Raw genomic sequence first — 20794 nt, forward strand, 5'->3', positions numbered from 1 at the left:
ACTTTATCGCTGTCTATTTTGTCCCAAAATCTAGTTTTTAATACAGGGTAAAGCTAAGGAATGCAATTTTGGTCCATAAACGAACGCATTTATTTCTTTACTCTTTAAGGACTGAAAATGAGCGTTCGCCTAAACAATTTTTAGTCTTCAGACAACAAAACAAACGCTGTTACTTGCTCAAAGTTAGTTTTATTGTGTGTTTAGATTAGAAACTCGCACTTGTTTACGGCTGATCGCATCTACCACCATCAACTGCCAGCAGATCACTATAGCTGTCTACTGTTCAGCTTCAAGGGCCGAAGAGATATAAAACAACCAGAGTCCTATTTATCAATCCGTCTCCGGCCAAGAATATAAAGTTGAGTAGGCTACGACTCCGTGCAAATCCGTCGAGGAAAGAGTCCGGCTCCTACTGCACAGCCTGTAGATTCCACTCATTTACGTACTAAAATAGTGTGGATATACAGCAATTCCTCATCATATAGGGGTGTCATATAATTCATCCAACCCATTACGTGGTTGGAAAATATTTCACCATAATATATGCTATTCAACCTTTGCAATTTACCGTTTGCAGCTGGTTTTGAAATTTAGTACTCACGTCGGATTCCAGACTCGAGTAGTTATACGTAAACTTACTTGAAGTCCGAGTCCTATTCCAGTGAAATAAACTGACTTCGTCGAGTCCCAAGCGGGGGTGCTGGGGACCACACGAAGTCGGTTTGTTTTGCTGAGGTCGGACTCGTGACTCGAGTAAGACCACGTAAAACTACCCGAGTCCTGAGTCCTGTGTCCGACGTGCGCATGCGCAGTTCGGAATTTTAAAACTGATATTCCACCAACTATAAATCGTAAAAGTGTAATAGCATATGGTGGAATATTTTCCAACTGTGTAATTGTAAGTTACTGAATTATATGACACCCTTATGCGGGAATTGCTGAAAATCCACCTTAATTGAGTTACGTAAATTGGTAAATACACACTGTAAATCGGTCATGTTCAAGTGGCGGATCGCGATCCGGTTCCGGATCTTTACAACGTTTTGTGCGGATCTTCTAATGTAGTCTTAAAAAACAAACTTTCTACAGTGTTTTCATGTGAATACCAATTGTCAGTGTTAATGAATTTTGTAAAAAATCAAGCATATAGAACGAGACTCCCAAATGCTAATCCTTGTAAGCGTTTGAGGATATCAGTCAGCGACAGAAAGCCCCAATTCGATGCTATTGTAAGACTTAAAGTCTAAAACAGGGTTTGGCAACCTACGACCCGCGGGTTGGATGCGCCCGCCAATGTAATTCATTCGGCCCGCCGCCTCTTTGACAAACTAGATACGAGTCCATTTCAAATACCTTTTGAATATTTTAAATACGTAAGTGTGAAAAATTTTCCCGCTTCGCGCGAATCATCTTTCGACGTCCGGCTTGTTTACATTTTTATGCGGTCTTTTGAACTACATCAGCACTTCGTTACCGTTAATAGAAAACTTATTAAATAATATTGGAGATATATTTTTTAACATGTTTTATTTTCGGCAATGTAATAAAAACTTTTTTTTTTAAAGAAATGTCGGTATACCTAAAAAATATCGCGCTCGCCACGTGCGCCCTGACTTGGAAAGGCTAAACAAGATTAGCTATTAAAGTTATCGCGTTTCTTCAAAGTAGTTTTATTACACTTTTCATTAGTAGTATGGATGACGACGTTTGGGCTCGAATTTTAAACCAAACAAACGCCTTTGACTTTTACAAAGTTATCAATATGTTGTAGGGTATGCCTACATTTACATAAATAAAAAAAATTAAAAAAAAATTAAACATCATAAAAATTAAAGCGTGTCCAATATGTTTACTATTCGCATTTGGTGGATCACCATGTTGTCAGGTTTGACTGTGGTGGATCATGGCAGAAATCATTTGAACACCCCTGCTGTAGAGTATTATTTTTAGCTCGGGTTATTTTTAGCCGACTCCGCAGCCCTGGTCCCAAGTCCCGACCCCGATTCCCCTGGCTTATTGTACGACTTTTGAAGAACAACCTACAACGTTGTTACCGGTTTTGTCAGAAATTAGTGCATTTTTAAGCAACAAGGTCTACGACAATTATGGCCTCCAAAGACAGAAAGTCTGACTTTTAAACCTTGAGGTCGTGGTAATGCACTAATTGGACCTTTAGGTAAACTTCCGTCATAGCTAGATTGAAAATATTTGCTGAAAATTTACACAAAAAATGTGAGTTAGAACCAACAATACTTGACTTACCTTAACCCAAACGTTAACCCGCACCCTAACCCAAATAATATATGCGTTAATTTAACAATTATTTTAACGCTGAAAAAAACCCAAACTCGAGTGGACGTAAGATCATTTCTCCAGGGTGTATAGGATTGTTACGTTATACATTGATGTATTGGAGCCTAAAGCGTTTATTTAATTCTTAAACAATAAAACAAAGTTTAAAAGCCAGAGTAAAATCAGGATCAAACATTTTTTTAAAAGGAATATATATTTCGCCTATGCTGGCATCGTCAATTCCTATAAGTAAAGTAAAATATATAATATACAAACATCAGGCTGTCAGAAGAAAACTATCTAATGCAAAGCAGCACCGCACAGAAAAAACATGACGTGACACTCGATGAGGACAAGTCGCGATGGAAAGACAAAAAGGAGAAAAAAGAGAAGTTGTATGTTTATAGTGGCACATTTGTTATTTTTAACCATTTGGCGCTTCGCTAATATCCAATTAACTCATAGGCGGCTCTTCCAAAAATACAATTTCAAAACATTCCGAAATAGCAGGTTTAAATTTAAGTTTAGATATGTGTTCAACAGCATAGTGCCGTAAAAGAGCAGCTTTATCGTTCTTTTCCTTGTAATTAAACGTTTTCCGTACGGCTCTATGGTCCCTCCATCTGGTTGAAAACGAGTTCTTGGTTTGTCCTACGTACCTTGCCCCACAGAGTTTACACGAAGCCATGTAAATACCATGGTTGGTGCAACAAAGCACCTGTTTTAACTGAATGGTTCCACTCTTGGTTGTAACTGCGATCGTTGTTGGCACCATACCTTTGCTATCTTTGAAGTGGCCACACATACAGCAGTTACCACATGGTGATGATTTTCCAGTAGGTGGGCTGTAATCGTTTAAAGTTTTTCCAATAGATTTGTAATTGATTGACTTGCTTCCCAATGTTGGTGGCCGTTTATATGTTATCATTGCATGGGACTGCTGTCTCCTTTCGTTTTTAGTGGTTTTAAGGAATTTCGGAAAAGATATCGGCCAAACTACGAGGTTCGTTTGTTTTAACTGAACTGCATCTTTAACTGTTTCCTGGACCATCCTCCGAGGAAAATGCGATCGATCGCATTTTGTGCTAAGGTCTTGGAGGCTTGCTTTGTAGTCCTCCGTTATCTCGTTAAGACATTTAAGTCGTCGCTTCACCTGAAACAATAGATTTAGAAACGGTGATAGGGTGGTAAGATGAGCCATGCAAGAACTGTCGACGTTTGGCTGTTTCTTTTTTTCTGTTTTTTTTTTGTTTTTTTTGCAGAAACCTGCTGCCAATGGTTTTGGATTCCGTAAAGATACGCCATGGGCGCCCGCACGGGGGGGGGGCAAGGGGGGTCACTTGCCCCCCCCCTGGAATTTCAAAATACGATTATTAGTATTATTTATAAGTATAATATGTATTACTTATGAAGGTTAAAAATATTATACATTATCCATTGCCCCCAGTGGCGTATCCAGGGGGCGGGAGTTCTTACCCTCTTTTTGTAAGTGATATTACCGTTTTTGTCATGGTTTAACAAACTGTTCGAAGCGGCGTGCTTTTTAAGTAATTGGGTCACGCGTCTTAATCTAATCTAATGCGAAACCAAAATTGAGTGCAAAACGCCGTTTTTCGTCTTTTGTTTGGTCGACCGTAAACGCTGGAAGTTTTTCTCTTTCGTTATTTGTTTAGGTTGACTGATTAGCAAGTGGTCGCTTTTGCTGGACGTATTTGGCTGTTTCTGATTAGTTTTTTTTATCACGTCTTGCAATCACCATTCTATGACGTCATACTGTCACTGTTTTATGGCGTCATTATTCATTAACGTCAGACGAAAAATAGGGGAATTCCCTAACTTGAAAATTCAGGTCCCCCCTTTTTGATTTTCTGGTTACACCCCTGATTGCCCCCCCCTGGAAAATTTTCTGCGGGCGCCCCTGAGATACGCCCTTCTATGTAATCCTAAATTAACGCACAATATTTGAATTAGGGTTCTGGTTAGCGTTTTGGGTTTTGGTGGGTCAACTACTGTTAAAATTAATCTTTTTATGCAGATTGCTAAGTCAAATTATGGTTTGGGGTCAAATTTTGACGTCACAACTGGTATTTCACTGAGTAAAGTTACGCCTATTGATATTTTAATAAACTATGAATATTAATAAATAAAACGTGGATATTTTATTTATCAAATATTTGAATAATGAGTTGTTGTCTTTTTAATACGCCACGTAACTTTTAGATTTAACGCAACTTATATTGTATCTGAACCGGAACTTTATGAACCGGTTTTGAAATAACAAAGAGATTATATAATCTCTTTGGAAATAACGACGGCGAACTGAATCGGAACTCGGAACTTTTAAATTGCTCGAAACCGAAACCGGAACTGAACCGGATTTCGTAAAAAATCCTTGAACCCGAACCGAACCTACACCGGAAAAGTCAAACGGTTCGACTCCCTGCTTTGAATGCACTTATTGTCATAGACCTTTTTGCTTAGAACTGCACTAATTTTTGACGGATTGGATGCCGTTGTGGTAATCGGTTTTAGCATATCGAAAAAATGTAAACCGTGGCCGTTTAAGAGTTTTGTTTTATTCTGTTTTTTCGTTTACCAGCTTGCAGCCACTTTGACTAACTAACAAGTATACGATTCTGGCTTACCTTTCAAAAAATTTGGCGCTCTTTCACTATTGTACGTAAAAATTAATAAAAATTTTTTTTTTCAAATGCAGCATACCACAACGCATATTGTTTGGGTTAGGGTGCGGGTTAGCGTTTGGTTGAGGGTAGGTCAAGTTATTATTAATAATAAACATAACATTTCTTGACTCACCCAAACGCTAACCCTAACCCAAACAATATGCGTTGTGGTATGCGGTATTATTATTATTTTTTTTTGCATAACTTTTCACGTACAATGGTGAAAGAGCGCCAACAATTTTAGCAGTGTTGAGTGTTTACTCGAGTGAAAAATTCGCTTTAGATAAGGTGATGACTTTGGGGCGCTCTTTCACTATTGTACGAGTAATATTATGTTCATTATTAATAATAACTTGACCCACCCTCAACGAAACGCTAACCCTAACCCAAACAATATGCGTTGTGGTATGCGGCATTTAAAGAAAGTTTTTTTTTTATAATTTTTACGTACATAAGTGAAAGAGCGCCGACTTTGGTCACTCTCTTCAAATAATTTGACTTGATTTGAAGCTAGCCATAGGACAGTCATTTGGGCAAACGACTTGGTTTGGACTTATGTCGTTTTAACATATGATTTGGCGCTCGTCTAGAAACCTACCACAACCAACATCATTTGGGTTAGGGTGCCGGTTGGCATTTGGGTTTGAGTGAGCCAAGTAATAGTGTAAAACAATAATACTTGTCCCACCCTCGCCCAAACACTAGCCGACACCATAACCCACATATTGTGCATTGCTTGATAATTATTTCAACGTTGTGGTAGGATTCTAGACCAGTGCCGATGATTTTAGCTTGGAACTATTTTAATTAATTGCATTTGCAGTAAAATTGCAGGGTTCTTCTAATTTTTTTGTACTTAAAGTAATTTGCTGGCTATACTTGTGTTGTTTTTACCAGAGGCTAGCGAGCACACAAAATTTAAAAGAAAATTTTAATGGCCAACTAAACTCAAGCTGTTTACTGAACTTCAAAATTTGCCTGACTGTAAATGGCTTTAGCAATAAATCGGGCGCTGGTCTAGAATCCTACCACAGTTCTAAAATCAACGCATAAAATTTGAGTTAGGATGCGGGTTAGCATTTGGGTGTGGGTGGGTCAAGTATTATTATATTCCTAATTTAATAATAATACTTGACCTACCTTAACCCAAACACTAACCCGCAACCTAACCCTAATGGTGTTTCGTTGTGGTAGGATTCTAGACCAGCGCCATAAATCGTATTGTAACTTTGCAGATACGGTTACAGTAGTGAGAATTTCGATTTCGGTAAACATGCAAGCCGGACAAATAACCTCTTTCTAAAAAATATAACATATTGTTTTTTTAACATTTTTATATTTTTAGCATTATAAATACATAAATGATTTACCCATACAATTTTGTATTATGCTGAACCATTAGTTTCCCAACTACCATATAATACTCTCAGACGCAAATGCGCATTTAGTGAAACATTTTGATAAATGATGTTCAGTTACGAAAATTTGACTAAACATTCAAAAATCGTCAGTCGCACTTACAGTTCCCGCCATAGTACATAATTTAACACTACGTCAATATTGAAAATGCGTAATTACAACTGAGCATATATCATCAGTAGGGCGAATATTTTTTGACTTGTCAAAAAGTCAAAATTTTTCAAAATTATTCAAGTCCAAATTGAATAAAAATGAAAAAAAAATGTTTACAAAATTACAAAAACTTTAGTCAGCTTTCAAATTTGTCGTTCAGTTAAAGTTTTAGAAAAAAAGTTGTTTTGAGTTATATTAAAAAAAATTTAACTATATTAGAACAATATACGCAATATGCAAGCCGGCAGAATCAACCACCCATCAGGCCTAGTTTATGACATTAGGTTCAGCTCCAATTTGCGTTGTCAAAAACTCAACCACCCATTTCAACACTTGCGTAGGAGATGCACCAGTAAATATCACATTAAAATTAATGTGCCTTAAATTAATTAGGTATTGTCTGTCTCAACATAAGGCGCTCTAGGCAGGTATACACCAGAAAAATGTGGTCTGCGACTAATAAAAACATAAAAAGGGGCCATGGGTATAATAAGGTTGAGCACCATTGATCCAAAGCATGATGTTGATGACGCCAAGGCACTAATACAGTACTTTAAACAACAATATGTTGTCTAAATCATTGTATATCTAATAGATAAAAATTTTTATTTTTAGGTCAAAATATCTTTTTTGGGGGGTCAAAATTTCTCACTTTTTAGGTCAAACAATAATCAACAGACTCATCAGTAACTTTACTACAGCCGTGCAATTTTAAACAACATAAATACCTCCCCTGCTAAGTATTTGAAATTTATTATCATTGACTCCAAAAGTTTTAGCAATAAATTGATTTTTTTGTACATTTTTAACGAAATGGTTTAAATAATGACATATAGATGATAGATCAGTGTACTTGTAGAAAATTCAATAATGATTTTTCGCACGCAGAAGTCACTTATTTTTAATGAAAACAAAATTGTTTAGCCCAAAAGCAAATGAAGTTTATATTCCCAAAAAGGTAATTCAGGCCATAATGCATTTACTTTTAATATTGTTTGTTATGTGCAGGATTTTGTAGCATGGAAGATCCTGCCATATCTGTATTGGTTTAGCGTTAAAAGAGCCGTATGGGCCACTGAACTTAGTCAGTAGTCGGCATGAAAGTCACTGTCCAGTGCGGCCAAACATGAGCTTGCTGCACAGCGATCAAGAAGGCAAAGACAACGCTTTACAATTACCCCCAAATGGAAAGCCTGTGACTAAACAAGAAATATACACATTGCCTCAAAGCGCAGGCCAACTTTCTCCTGGCGTTCTGACGAGCTTCTGTCCCGGCTCACTGGGAGACCTCATGCTGACACCTAACAGGTCGCCACGCTTTTCCAACCCTCTTAACTTAAACCCTCACCGATTGAAGAACAGCAATGTGGTCACACATTTGATGGTAAGCTGTGCTGATTAAATTTACGTCTGACAACACCATAGTTGTCAGGCAAGGATCTAATTAGGACAGTTTGTTGCGAACCTGTAATTCAGGCAAGAGAATATATGTTAAATATATTTTATTGAAGTTGAGGACTTCTCACTATTATTTAACTTGAAAAACATGGACAATTTGCCTTGTTTTTCCTTATCAAGAAATGCTAAAAAATTGTTGTGCAACAAACTCCTTAACTTTAATATGTTTTACCTGTAGTTTGCCAGTGTTGTAAACAATTTATTTTGAAATGACTCATGTCCCAGTCGAGTCATTTGTGAAATAACTTAAAGTCCAAGTCAAGTCTTTTTAAATAAATACCAAGTCAAGTCCCAGTCCAAGATATCGGTAGGCCAAGTCAAGTCATAATTATAAATAGAGCAAGTCATCTTCAAGTCAAGTCCTTGTTATAAAGATAAAACTTTGAACTAACTTGTCTGATTATTAGTGCACTAACCTACGAAAATTAACACAAACGCAACATATAGCAAGCAAATTTTTTATGTCTAAAAATTGGTTTAACTAACCCATTCTTATAAATAAAATTGCTTAATGAAAACATTTAAATTTTAACCTTTGTCGAAATGACTTAAGTTAAGTCAAGTCATTTGCCCAAAAGACTTGAGTTAAGTCACGTCATTTTTTCCCAAAATACTTTAGTCAAGTCAAGTCATTTGAAAACAGTGACTTCAGCGCACTTAAGTCAGGTCATACTGTAGTTTGACATATATATTGGCAGTAGTTTATTCTATTGTTTTGTTTAAGATGACGCCTAAAGGTTGTACAACTCGACGAAGCAGACATTTTGTTCCAAATGAAAGAAAGGATGAATGCTACTGGAGAAAAAGACGAAAAAACAATGAGGCTGCAAGAAAGTAAGTTGAAAATGCAAATGTTCTATAACTCTGGAAAACCAACAATGGTTTATTTTATACATTTAAGTTTTACAAGAATATACTCGAAACGAAATACAATTATAAATTTATTAAATGTAAAACTTTAAAAGAATAAAAAAAATTTGACATTAAACAAAGCACACAACTAGTCACTTACATGGATCCGTTTTGTAATATTACATTAACAAAGATATATGCATGTATTTATTGTGAACGGACATTGCTCTTACATATAGCTTTTTGACCGCATAAAAGTATATTAAAAATAATCTTGTCTTGTAAGATAAAATATGCTATTCATACAAAGGTAGAAAATGCATTGTCACGAATTAAATTTAATCTTGTGCTATTAAGAGGAGTGTTTATTATCACTGCATTTAGGCCCAAACAAAAGCAACATAACAAAAAACATATATCTTGATCAAAATATAGAAGCAGACTGGCAAAATCTTGCCAGCCTTCTGGTGACAAGCGTTTTGGCCTAAATTCTTCAGTTATCTGGCCGTGCCCCTAAAGTTAAATGATGTGTTTGCCTAAGGAATGCATCAATCTTGCCATGTTTAAGCGATAAACAAAGCTATTAACGAGGAAATTCCTTAAGAAAAAGTTGTTTTGTGACATTAACAAATACATAAGGGGCATGCGGAAGTTCAACATAAGGCCCACATGTCTGCTTTTCTTCCTTAAACACTGTTACATAGATAAGCTGTTTTGGGGTGAATGTGCAGCTAAAAAAACAGATTAAAAAGAGTAATAAAAAATTTTGGGTTAAACTGAGAGAATTTTTCAATTTATATTGTTCGAAATAACGATATTTATAATTTAATTTACTAGAAATTGTTTATCGAGGTCATGGTTATGGTTGAGTCACAAAGTCATAGTGCAACATGCCATAGTATGCTCTGGTGCTTTACAGCTGAATAGATTTGGTTGAAACAGAGACACAATTATAGCAAAACTAGACCAAAGTTTGTGCAAAGCACGAACATTTTTTGTGTTGAAGTAATTAACACAGCCAGACTAGTTTTTGCCTTGGGTGGAGAAGCACGGCCTGGTACATCCTCAATATGTCCATGCCAATTTCATATTGTCTACTTAACAGAAAAGGCGACTATTGTGATTGCTTTTTTATCTCAATATAGGTGTACTTTGCCAAATCAGAAAACTGAAAACGCACAACAATTCTATTATCAAAATTGAGTCAGTTTTAAAATATTAAACAATCTATATGCCTGCACTGGCGTTTCGTTCTTTGTACTTCCGTTACTTTTTAGAATGGCACAACAAAGCTAATTCCTGCCAATTGTAGTGCGTAATGTTACTAAATATTCGGCCGAAAATATAAATTTGATTAAATATATATGTGCAGAAGCAAAGTTTTTTTGTGTGAAATGGATATTTAAAAAAAAACTTTTTTTGACACTAATTTCTTCGGTTTTCTGGCGGACATAGTCGCCAAGTCGCTACCATTCTTGTCTAAAGTTTTCTGTTTTTATAGGACATAAAAAATAACTCCTATTCAATGTTGTATTTTAGACAAAATGTGGAAAATTAGGTATAAGATACGCGTTTGAGAAATACCCTGATTACTGTAAACAAAACACTATTTATTTGGTGAATAATCAAGAAGTAAAGCATGGTTAAATTTTTTAGGGCTTTTTGGGAATTTAATGTATTTAGCCTACCCTGAGACTAGGGTTGGCAAGCCTGTCAATTGACCGCACTTTATTTAACTGGTCAAATACTCATATTGGATTTCAATGTTGTAAACTTTTTAAGGATTGTTTTGTGATATAAGTTTTTAATAATACTATTGTAAAGAATTAAAATATATAATCAGAGGGTTTACCTGATGCAAACACATGTTCTTTGGTAATAACAAAGTGTTTGTAATAGCAAAGTAGATTTATTTTGTTTAGTTTAGAATAATGCACGTATATATATGATGAATCGCGTTTGCCATAAAAGGAAACACTAATTGGGGTATACCACAATTTCAGGCTACTTAGAAATTTAGAAGAACCAAATCCTTGGACTTCAGTGAACCCTGGTGATAATTTAGAAAATTTAGATAGTGACGAGGAGTAAAAATATTTTTTTACTGATGCATTTACTTGTTGTTAAATTGCGGTAATAAACTTGTTGGCTTAACTTGGTGGTTGTAGTAATGGTAAAAATTACTACAATACTGCTAGTATTGCTTGCAAGATCGGCATGGTTTTGCAAAAATTTTTATTGATAGGCAAAAAATAATTGTTTTTGTTTTACAAACCATTGTACTTGAGCCAAAACGTTCATATATTTATTTAAAGATAAAATCAAGATTTATTTTATACTTCAATTGCATTTTGATAATGTGTATAGTATTTGACCTATTTGACAAGTATTTGACCGGTTGACCGGATTTTATTTGACTGGTCAAATGCCCAACCGTACCTGAGAGAAATGTATTACGTTTCAACCCCTTTGAAATACACAGTGAGCTGTATAAAGACAGCGGCACATACCATGTATGGTATACGTAGACGGTTTGTTGTTGTAACAAACAGATTTTAAGATCTTAGTCTGATTAGTCCCGTTTCAGAATAAATTTGCATAATTTTGGTCTCTGAAGCATGTTCTTGCTTCTATTGAGAATAATTATTTTAAAAGATTTTAATAGGGAATGGGTGCAAATTGTTCTGTTTCTGTAAAAAAATATAGCATGTTTATTTTTATCAAGAATATAAACAGTGTGCTAGATTTCCCTTTTTTGGAGTACTTTCACCAATTAAATTATACATATTTCATGACATGGTTTTGCAGACCTTTCGTTATTCATCCCTAAGCAATTCAAAGAATTCTAATGCTTGCAAAAAATCAAGTGTAACGAGATTTTTTCATACATTAGGGCAGTGTTTCTTAACCTTTTTTAATTGGGGGCACACCTTGAGACGTATGAAAACGTGGCGGCGCACCTGTTGAGAAACGCTGCATTAGGGAGTTGACGTTTTTTTTATTTAAAAAGCAATTGCTGTTAATAAGTTAAAAAAGGTTTTCATTTGATTCCTATAAGCCTATGTTGCCAATAAGCTGACTAATACAAGGTAATTTTCTTAAAAGTTACTGATGGTTAACAAAAACCCTGATCTTGAAAAGTCATGTACATAAAAATTGTTTCTCTTGCTAAAAGGCTTTTGATATAATTTTAACTTTATTTTGTAATCACCCTTGCAAATAAAAATCGGTGCAAATGACAATACTGCTGTAATTAAAAGTATGTGACCTTTCACATGATAATGCTCTTAACATGGTATCATTAATTATTAATTCATAAAAGCTTGTTTTGCTTTATATAATTCTCTAACCTTACCCTAAAAATTTAAAATCAATTTGCGACTCTGTATCATGCAAAAAGTTTTTTTGATTTTATTTCTCTGCTTTTTGTTGTACTAGGTCTTGTTTATAGCTGATCATGAAATGTAGCAAACGGCAAATAAGTTTATGGTTCTCTTTAAAGTAAACTAAATCAAAAATTATTTTATTGTCTCAAAGATCCAGAGAAAAGCGCAAAACGTTCGATTGTGTATTGGAAGAAAAAGTTTTTATCTTATCCCAAGAAAACAAGCTGCTGCGTGAAGAATTACACAACATAAAGGTACTGAATAATGTTACATTATATTTTCGTGAACTAAAAGTATTCTCCTCAGTTTCATAAATTTAAACTGTGTACCTCAGGTAATCTGAAGAGGTTTTCCTGCTATATACAAAGTTTTATTATTTTATTGAAATTCTTTAGGGTTGTTCACTTATGTAAGTCACTCTATATCAGCGGTTCTCAACCAGTGGGCCATGAGAACATTTGAGATGGGCCACAGACCAATTTAAAAAAGCTAGATTTAGTTTCATTTGTGTCATTATATTTAATTTTACAGGAATAATGGCTTGGGGAGGAATTAAAACGGAATGTAAATTTATTGTTCAGCCGCAAGTATCTCACTAATGCATGGTTGAATAAATAATCTGTTTTAAAATATGTTCTGCTGTGTTTTGTTCTGAACCGATTTTAAATTTTTTTCTTTTGTAAAAATTCTATTGGGCCACAGATTTTTTTTGCAGTGTAAAGAAAAAGGGTTGAGAACCACTGCTTTATATCATTCTTTGATTACAATAGTTAAGTTGAGTAAACTTTAATTTTAAATCAGTAGGGTTTACCCCAGGTTGAAGACTTGATTTGCTTGATCAATGCAAATATTTGATTACCCAATTAAATTAAACTTATTCTTCTTGATAAATTATTTTGCCATCCAGGTGACGCTGTGTTGAATTACTTACCATTCATGTAGTGCCAAGTCAAATAGGATGTTCGTTATTAAATACAACCTGATGTCACAAAGTACTGATTCTACCTTGCTATAGACATGTATTCATTATATTCTCAGGTGAAATATGGTGAGATTGGTGGTACTAGCGGGCACACCATTGCAGGCTCACCAATCGAAGCAGCTTACGTGAGTGTTGGATCTTAATCATTGCAAAGCTTTTTATTTAGTTTAAGCATTCGTTTTTTTTTTTTGTAGAACGAAGATTTTATCTCCAGCATCGCTCAACTACAGCATCCCTGCAAGCCAAGTGACAACACAGCAGAGAAAACTTGTAAGTTAAGTTTGTTGTTTAGGTACACTATGCACGGATCTGTAATGTAGCTTGATAATAAACTGCAAAGCCAAAAAGGTCGAGTAGATCAACATCATCTCAATTATTAAAAATTAATTATTAAGAACGTTTCGATTTGAGCTTGTCCTTCAGTCATTAACTGAAGATGAAGCAAGATCAAATTGAAACATCTTAATAATCAAGATGATGTCGATCTACTCGACCTTTTTGGCTTTGCAGTTTATTATCAAGTTTGTTGTTAATAAGTAGTTTTCTTTTGTGGTCCTGTCTTCTCTGTAGTCTACTCTACCTCAGCACTTGTATATATAAGCAGTATCATATACTTTGAACCAGTGCCTTCTTTACCATTAAAATGAATAAAAAATCATTTAAAACGTACAAAATATGCAAAAAAAATGCTACCTACTTCTGGAAGGGCTTTTGTAAACATTCTACGTCTGAGAGTTGTTGTGTTTTTCCTTTTTTGATCTATTTTTAATCTGCTGGATGTAGGATATGTCTGGTTGTTTGTACTAGTAAAATTTGCTAAATTCCTTTAAAATTGCTCCGACTTTATGATTTAGTAACACATTATTTTGTAAAATTGGTCAATGATGAAAGAGTAGATGCTACATATACATTAAAAAACAGTGAACTGTTCGTTGCGCTATTTATTTGAACTATTTTTGTTTCTGCAATTACATTTTGCCCCTAGAACCAGCTTTCAATGTACCACTAAGAGTATTTCCTTGGATGTATAAAACCTAATTATGATTTAATTGAACTATTGCCAAACCAAAATTGTACTTGATCAAAGCTGATCATTGTAGCCTTGATTTCAGTTTTGCTATATGATTTGGCAAACGTTTAAAACTAAATTTTAGTGGTTTTAATTACCTTACATATACGGCAGCTTTAGATACTTTAGATTTTTAATCAGATCCTTAAGACCAAAATTCTACTTTAACATCTCCAATCATTATGAGAAATGATATGCCAAAGGCAGTTTATTTATTTTTTAAATACAATTTTTTTTTTTATTTAAGATCGATGCATAAAAATGCTAGCTCACATTGGTATCGCCTACCTTTGTAGAATCACATGTATACCGCTGCTACTTGAAATGATCCGACAATTTGCTGCAACCCGGTATTAACGGACATACCTGGAAGTAATGGATAAATCGATGACGATTAGCTAAAATCTAGCAGCTAGGGTTGACAAACATCGGTTTGCAGCAAATATTGTGTTTCCCGTGGATTTCGCCAAAGTTTTACGCCTCGTTTTGCTGGACGCCAAACCGTTTCCTATTATTCAAAGCCTACGCACGTGCAAACTCTAAACTTAGATTTCCCTCAAACACGCCTTTTCGGCGCTGACTTGGACTTAAACTAGCTTTCCGCTGTCATTTTTTAAACTCTCATTAGGATCCTAACTTCGTCACCCACTTTCGCTCGTTTTGTGTGTTAATTCTTATATTTGGTAACGAACGTTTGTTCCGAAAGTTAGGAAAAAGAAAACACTTTTTTCTTAAGGCGGGTATCAGTAAAACCTGTATTTTTTTAACTTAGAAAGCTTATCTTTGTCGAAAGTCGAAACAAATTTAAAAGTTTGCCTACACATTTACGGCATTTCACATTTGTTTTTCGTCTTGTTACACCCTCCGATCATAGTTCTCTAGATGAATTTAATGAAAGTTTAGCATGTCATTAAAAAACCTTACTTTAAGTTTTAGTGATCCTAGCGCAGCTGGATTCGTGACCTATAGGAAAAACCTAAAAATTTAAGGAGATATAGTGTAACGAAAACTGTCTGAGATACAGCAAGTTCTATTACTATTTAGCGACAGAAGCTTCTTTCTTTTGGGAATTACATAAAATACGAAAAACTTGTTTACTTGTTTCGTATAACTAAATAATAAAAGACCTTGACAGCGTGCTTTATTTCGCGATTTTGGAAACCAAAATCTTTGTGCCTTGCAGCTATTAACGAACTTGAATACTTGTATGCAAAACAGACGGTATGTAATTTCATGCAGAGCCAAAGTATTGTGCGCATTTGCGACGGTGTTATGATAACAGAGATAATGAGTATAGGGCCTTATTCGTCTTCGCCTTGCAACACTTTGCCCGGATTTATCGCCATTTTGATGCTTAGATCAACACACACTCACTTATGGTCGCAGACCTGGAGCCAGATTCCTGAGTTCCAGGAATACCGCGTTAACCTTTTAATCGCACTTAGGCCAATAATTTATTTGTTTATTGGATTACGAAACTATTTAATGTCTCGTGCGAAAAAGTAGGTCACCTGTTGGTGTGTAGACTCTCACGAGTTATATCCAAGAAAGAGAAAATGGTAAAGTGTCGACAAGATACGCGAAAATACGTTTTAACCACATTTCATCCAAGACAGGCCTTTGAATGTTTCGTCTCGGACAACTTCGAAAACACTTGGTTCCCTTTCTTCCCACCTTGTTGACATAAAAAACAGGCCAGGCAAACCGGAAAACCGCTGCTTTGAAGCAGGCTGTATAAGCTGACCAGGTGGTAAAACAATTTTTTGGCATAAAAATGAGACAATGAAGCCTGACGCTTCAGTATAGGTCAGGGGTCAGCGCTCTTCACCGATACACCATGACCTAAGATAACGTTAAGAAACTTTGGTCATGTAGTGTTTTTGGGGTTAAGTTTTTTTTATAGGACAAAGAGCAAATAAAGAAATTTGCTAAGAACAAAACATTACTAATTCAAGTGACTTAGTAATTTAGATTAACTATTTTTAAAGCCTATTAGGTTCCCAAGAAGTTAAAACTCAAAGGAAACGCATAGGCTTACTAATAAAAATAAATACCATATTTTTATCGTAGTCGCGTTTCTGAACGGGCACGACAACGCGCACTCGGTGGGGCTCGACGAAGTTCATATCTCAAGCGTCGTTCCCCCTCCGCCCCTTCTCTGCCCCGGCACCCCCCCAGACCCGGCCCACCAACGCCCCAACCACCCCGGCACCGCACAGGGCCTCTACTGCCAGCAACAGCAGCAGCAGACTCGCTACATCGATGCGCTGCAAAGTTCGCAGTTCAACCAAGACAATGAAGCGACTCCGGCCATCGACCTGTCAATCAAAAAACCTATAAAGCTGCCCGCGCATATGCTTAAGGAAGGTTGCGACGCCACCAACCAGGCAATGCTGGCCGCCAGCGTCCTGGCAAGCCTCAACAGCAACAACAACAATACTGATGCGGTCGAGGTCGCGCCGCCCAAAGAGAAATCGCCGGTTTCTTCGCCCGAATCGGCCGGGTCGGCCGTCGTCGCCAGCGATGCCAGGAGCCCGGCCAAGAACACGCTGCCCTACAAACTGCGCTTCAAGTACGCGAAGAGCAACGGCGAAAGCAGCCCGAACGTGGCCGTGATTTAACCGACGCTACACTTTCGCTTTTTGTTTCCACCAGGCCGATTTCCCTTCGAGGATCGATCCGCAAGGTTTGTCTCGCTTAAATACTATTACTACGTGCCATATCGTGAACGTGAGCGCGCCGGGCTTGGGTTGACTCACCGACAGTTTATGTTTGGGCGTGAAGGATGCGCTGGCCTATTTGTTGGCGCAAGCAGTCTGCGATTTGAGCCCGCGGCCTTGCTCCGAGCCACATTTCGCAGAAAAGTCGACCTGTAATCGTGCTGAGAGATCTGCTAACGCCCTTAATACGAGGCCTGTTGCGTTTCTGCGGAAGCTCTCTCCTTGTCTTGGACAGCCCGTTGGGAACTTGGCAAAGTTATATAAAGTCCCTTTCGGAAATTGGAATCACGCTCTGTAATATTCTAACATCGCCATCGCCACGTCTCGCGCTTAACGTTGGTTAAAACAACAGTTTTTAACGGTTTAACAAGGGATCCGACTTAGTCCGTCTGCGTCAGTGCCATTTTTAGGCCTTTTTGCGTCTCTTTGTCACTGCAGGAAAATTATATTTTGCCCGTTAAAATTAAATTTGGACACGTGAATTTGGCCTTTTTGATTTATTGGTCTGACGTTTGGTACAGATACAGCTTTCATGCTCCACCTGGGCTGAGCAGTAGCTGACCATTAGATTTAACTCCATATATACAGAGTGGGCCAAAACTAGGCTTACAGTTATAAAAAGTAGGGTTTGGGTCTAAAAATAAATTTATTGTTTTTGGGTTCAACACCACAAAAAAAGAAATCCATTGGTGTCAGGTCAGGTAAGCGTGGTGGCTATTCAATGCTACCTAAAAAAAGTTTAATAACTGTGAGCCTACTTTTGGCTCACCCTGTATTAACAGAAAGTTGGACAAATCTAAAAAAAATTGCCCACTGCTTAGACCTTGGTGAAATCATGAACTACATTTCTGTAAAGCATTGCTATTTTCCACGACACCCGAAATTATACTAAAATTTGCAGCGGCATTGGGCGTTAATTTTCGTGAGGCTGGCCATGATGTAATCCTGAGAATTCACCAAGTGATATTTGACCATCTGCGTTCATTCCGGCCGTATGCCACAATAATACAGTTACGATGCAAGTGTTTTTCTATAGTTGAACAAGCTTATGTACATGGTTTTCGTGGTTCGTTTTTCAACGATCGTGTTTATTAGCGTGGTGCCTGCCGTTTGCAGCATACACTTGGTAGTTGCTTTACTTTTCGATACTTGGCAGCCTTGATTTCGTGAAGAAGTGTGGAAAATGCTGTTAACCACAACTTGTCCGCTCGATTATATATATTACGAACGAAAGCGGTAAGCTTGCACAATGACGTGAACACCAGAGCCTCTGCCCCCCAGTCCTCATTGCTTTACATTTTTGTGTGTGTGTGGGGGAGGGGGTATTATTTAAGCTTATGCGCAACTCTCAATATTCGTTTTCTTCTGCATTTTACATGACACTTTCAAGCCTGTTACATTAAAGTTATGTTAAGACTATAATAAAAACAACAGTACATGATCAAAATGCTTTTTCGAAAACTTGTTCCAGCAGTTGTTCGCTGCCTCGTTTATATTTATGTTTTGCTTTTACAATTAACTTTTCCACGCCCCTTTTTAACGCTATGATCGTGTATCGTCGTAATGTCCGCTTCGCCTTACCTACACCGCCTTGGTTAAATTGAGCTGGGAATCTTGAAAGCGACAAGGCCGACAAAGTTTTAGTGTCGTTTGGCAATTTCGCCAACTAAGGAAGTACTTTTGGTTACAATTAGACTCTCTTTTACCATCCTTAACATTCCAACGATGGCTTAGCTATCAGTTGTTTTTTGCCCCGGGCAAATTTACAAATTTTCCGCCCCTTGAATAGTCCTTTCAACAAAAGGCCTGTAAAAATTTGAAAACCTATATCCGGGAAAACACTTGAGATACCCGCCCCCATTAAGTCAGTATACATTAAAACGCTTGGAATATCCTGATAAGTATTGCACAGTCTGCCACTTGTCTTACTCTGCGTTAATATGGCTATTTTCAGTTCATGGCATTGTGCTTTGTCATGATTTACACTACAATCAGCATAAGCCAAAAAAGTATGGCATAGATTACGAAACCACGTCTTTGGCCTATTGTTTTGTACAAATTGTGTTTATATTTAAAGCGTTGTTTACCTAAAGGTGTGAGTAGTCATTGATGAACGATTTTGCCGTGTTTACACGTTGGACTGTAATATCAGTTGCATCCGGCTTAACAGTCAAATGCATACGTGACGCTCCCTTTTTTATAATGGTGCAAATGCTCGGGTTTGGGATTTTTTCTCGCAACTTTATTAAGTAACACATGTGGCAAAATTACTGCGCAGTTACTTTGTAGCGTCTTTAGGAATTTGACTGTTTCGATGTGAATTTTCAGGTTTTGACAGCCCATAAACTAAGAATCAGCATACCTACTGGAATGGATTAACTTTTTTTCTGACAAATGCCATAAATTGTATACCTAAGCCATGTTTATACAATGTTCGCAAGTTTAAAGTTTCGCAAGTTTAAAGTTCCGCAAGTTTAAAGTTTCGCTATTTTCTTGGTTCTTTAAAAAAAATTGTATTTTTGGATGAAAAAAATGAAACAGCCTTCACAATATAAACAATGTTGTGTTCGCTACTGACCGTTATTTGCACATCACATCATAGTGTAGGTTTTCTCGTATTCTTAACGTTACAAAAACACCTTGTCGCTTTCAAGGACCCGGACTTGCTGCGCCGTTCCACCTTTTTGCCGTTTTAAAGTCACCATTGCAGCTTTGAAACATGAAAGTGCACGCTACATGGTACTGACCTAGTACATGAACTTCTCGAGCGTCGTACATGATGTTTTCTTGTTGTTGTTGTTGTCTATCCTTTGATATGATGTCGTCTCCTCTCTTTCCACTTTACTTATATGTTGATGGTGTTCTTGCTTTTAATTAATGACGTGTTGTAGGCGCTTTGCTTCTATTCCGTCGTTGTGCGCACAGTTGATTAATGTTGTTTGCCGGTATTTTTACGCTTATATTAACGCACGTCTTGTATTTGCAACGGAACAGTGCTAACTGCTCGTTCTTCGCCATTGCTCAAAAAGAAAACAGATTGCGTTGGATTCATGCTCTGGCCATTTACCGTGAGAGATTATTGTTTTGCTTATACCAAGAACGATTTTATGTGCTTGGTTTTAACACAGCCTTTTTCGGGACGCCTCTCTGGTTTTGCTATCTTTCTGATAATCTTCCCATTTCCGTTTTGATTTTAATGACATGCAAAGTCCCAAATTAGATCAGAAATGGCGTTTGTATTCTACCCTTGCTTCATTTATTATATCGTTTATTTTTCCGTAGTTCCAAAAATAACCTTTTTAACACCGTTCGGTTCCACGGTTGTCCCAATAATTCGCATTTCTTTTCACCGTTTAAGCGACCAGAAAATAATTTACATTCAGTAGTAAATTGACCAGGTTCTCACAAAAATGTCTTCCCAGTAGAATATAGCATTGCTGAAATGCCTGCAAAAAGCTAGAATGCCTCCACAGCTTTTTTGCGCCCAATGCGTGTTTACTTTGTTCGTTTTCAAAAACCCTTTTTTTTTTTTTTTTTAAGATTACCTTTTCACATTTACATTACTTCTTGTCGTTTACCTAAAGCTTTTTAGTCCACAGCAGTTGCAAGACAGGCATGTTGACCAATTAGAAAGTTTTGTTAACGCGAACCACAAGGTATCATGATCACCTAAGTTGAAATAACATCTGAAAATGCGCCATCGATGTCCATGAATTAAATGAATTTCCGAGGTAAAACGTCTTGTAAGAAATTAAGAAAAATTTTGTTTTGGTCAATTT

At 36.7% G+C, this 20794-nt stretch overlaps 1 protein-coding gene across 1 annotated transcript; it reads left to right on the forward strand.

Annotated features, from left to right (window-relative positions):
- The first annotated feature begins 7568 nt into the window (after nt 1-7568).
- On the forward strand, nt 7569-20528 carry LOC146163508 (uncharacterized). Its single transcript, XM_083381173.1, has 6 exons — nt 7569-7932; nt 8731-8840; nt 12396-12498; nt 13283-13351; nt 13421-13496; nt 16366-20528. The coding sequence occupies exons 1-6, from the start codon at nt 7675-7677 to the stop codon at nt 16914-16916; spliced, it is 1167 nt and encodes a 388-aa protein (XP_083237299.1). The 5' UTR covers nt 7569-7674; the 3' UTR covers nt 16917-20528.
- The last annotated feature ends 266 nt before the right edge of the window (nt 20529-20794 follow it).

This window comes from Ascidiella aspersa, chromosome 2, assembly GCF_963924565.1.
Source record: "Ascidiella aspersa chromosome 2, kaAscAspe10.2, whole genome shotgun sequence".
Lineage (NCBI taxonomy): Eukaryota > Metazoa > Chordata > Ascidiacea > Phlebobranchia > Ascidiidae > Ascidiella > Ascidiella aspersa.

What these genes read in the sequence shown, in the direction of transcription:
- LOC146163508 (XM_083381173.1), top strand. Translation starts at nt 7,675, where the DNA reads ATGAGCTTGCTGCACAGCGATCAAGAAGGCAAAGACAACGCTTTACAA. An exon ending in ATGTGGTCACACATTTGATG is followed by an intron (nt 7,933 to 8,730) that starts GTAAGCTGTGCT and finishes GTTTTGTTTAAG; the next exon opens with ATGACGCCTAAAGGTTGTAC. An exon ending in AAGAATTACACAACATAAAG is followed by an intron (nt 12,499 to 13,282) that starts GTACTGAATAAT and finishes TTATATTCTCAG; the next exon opens with GTGAAATATGGTGAGATTGG.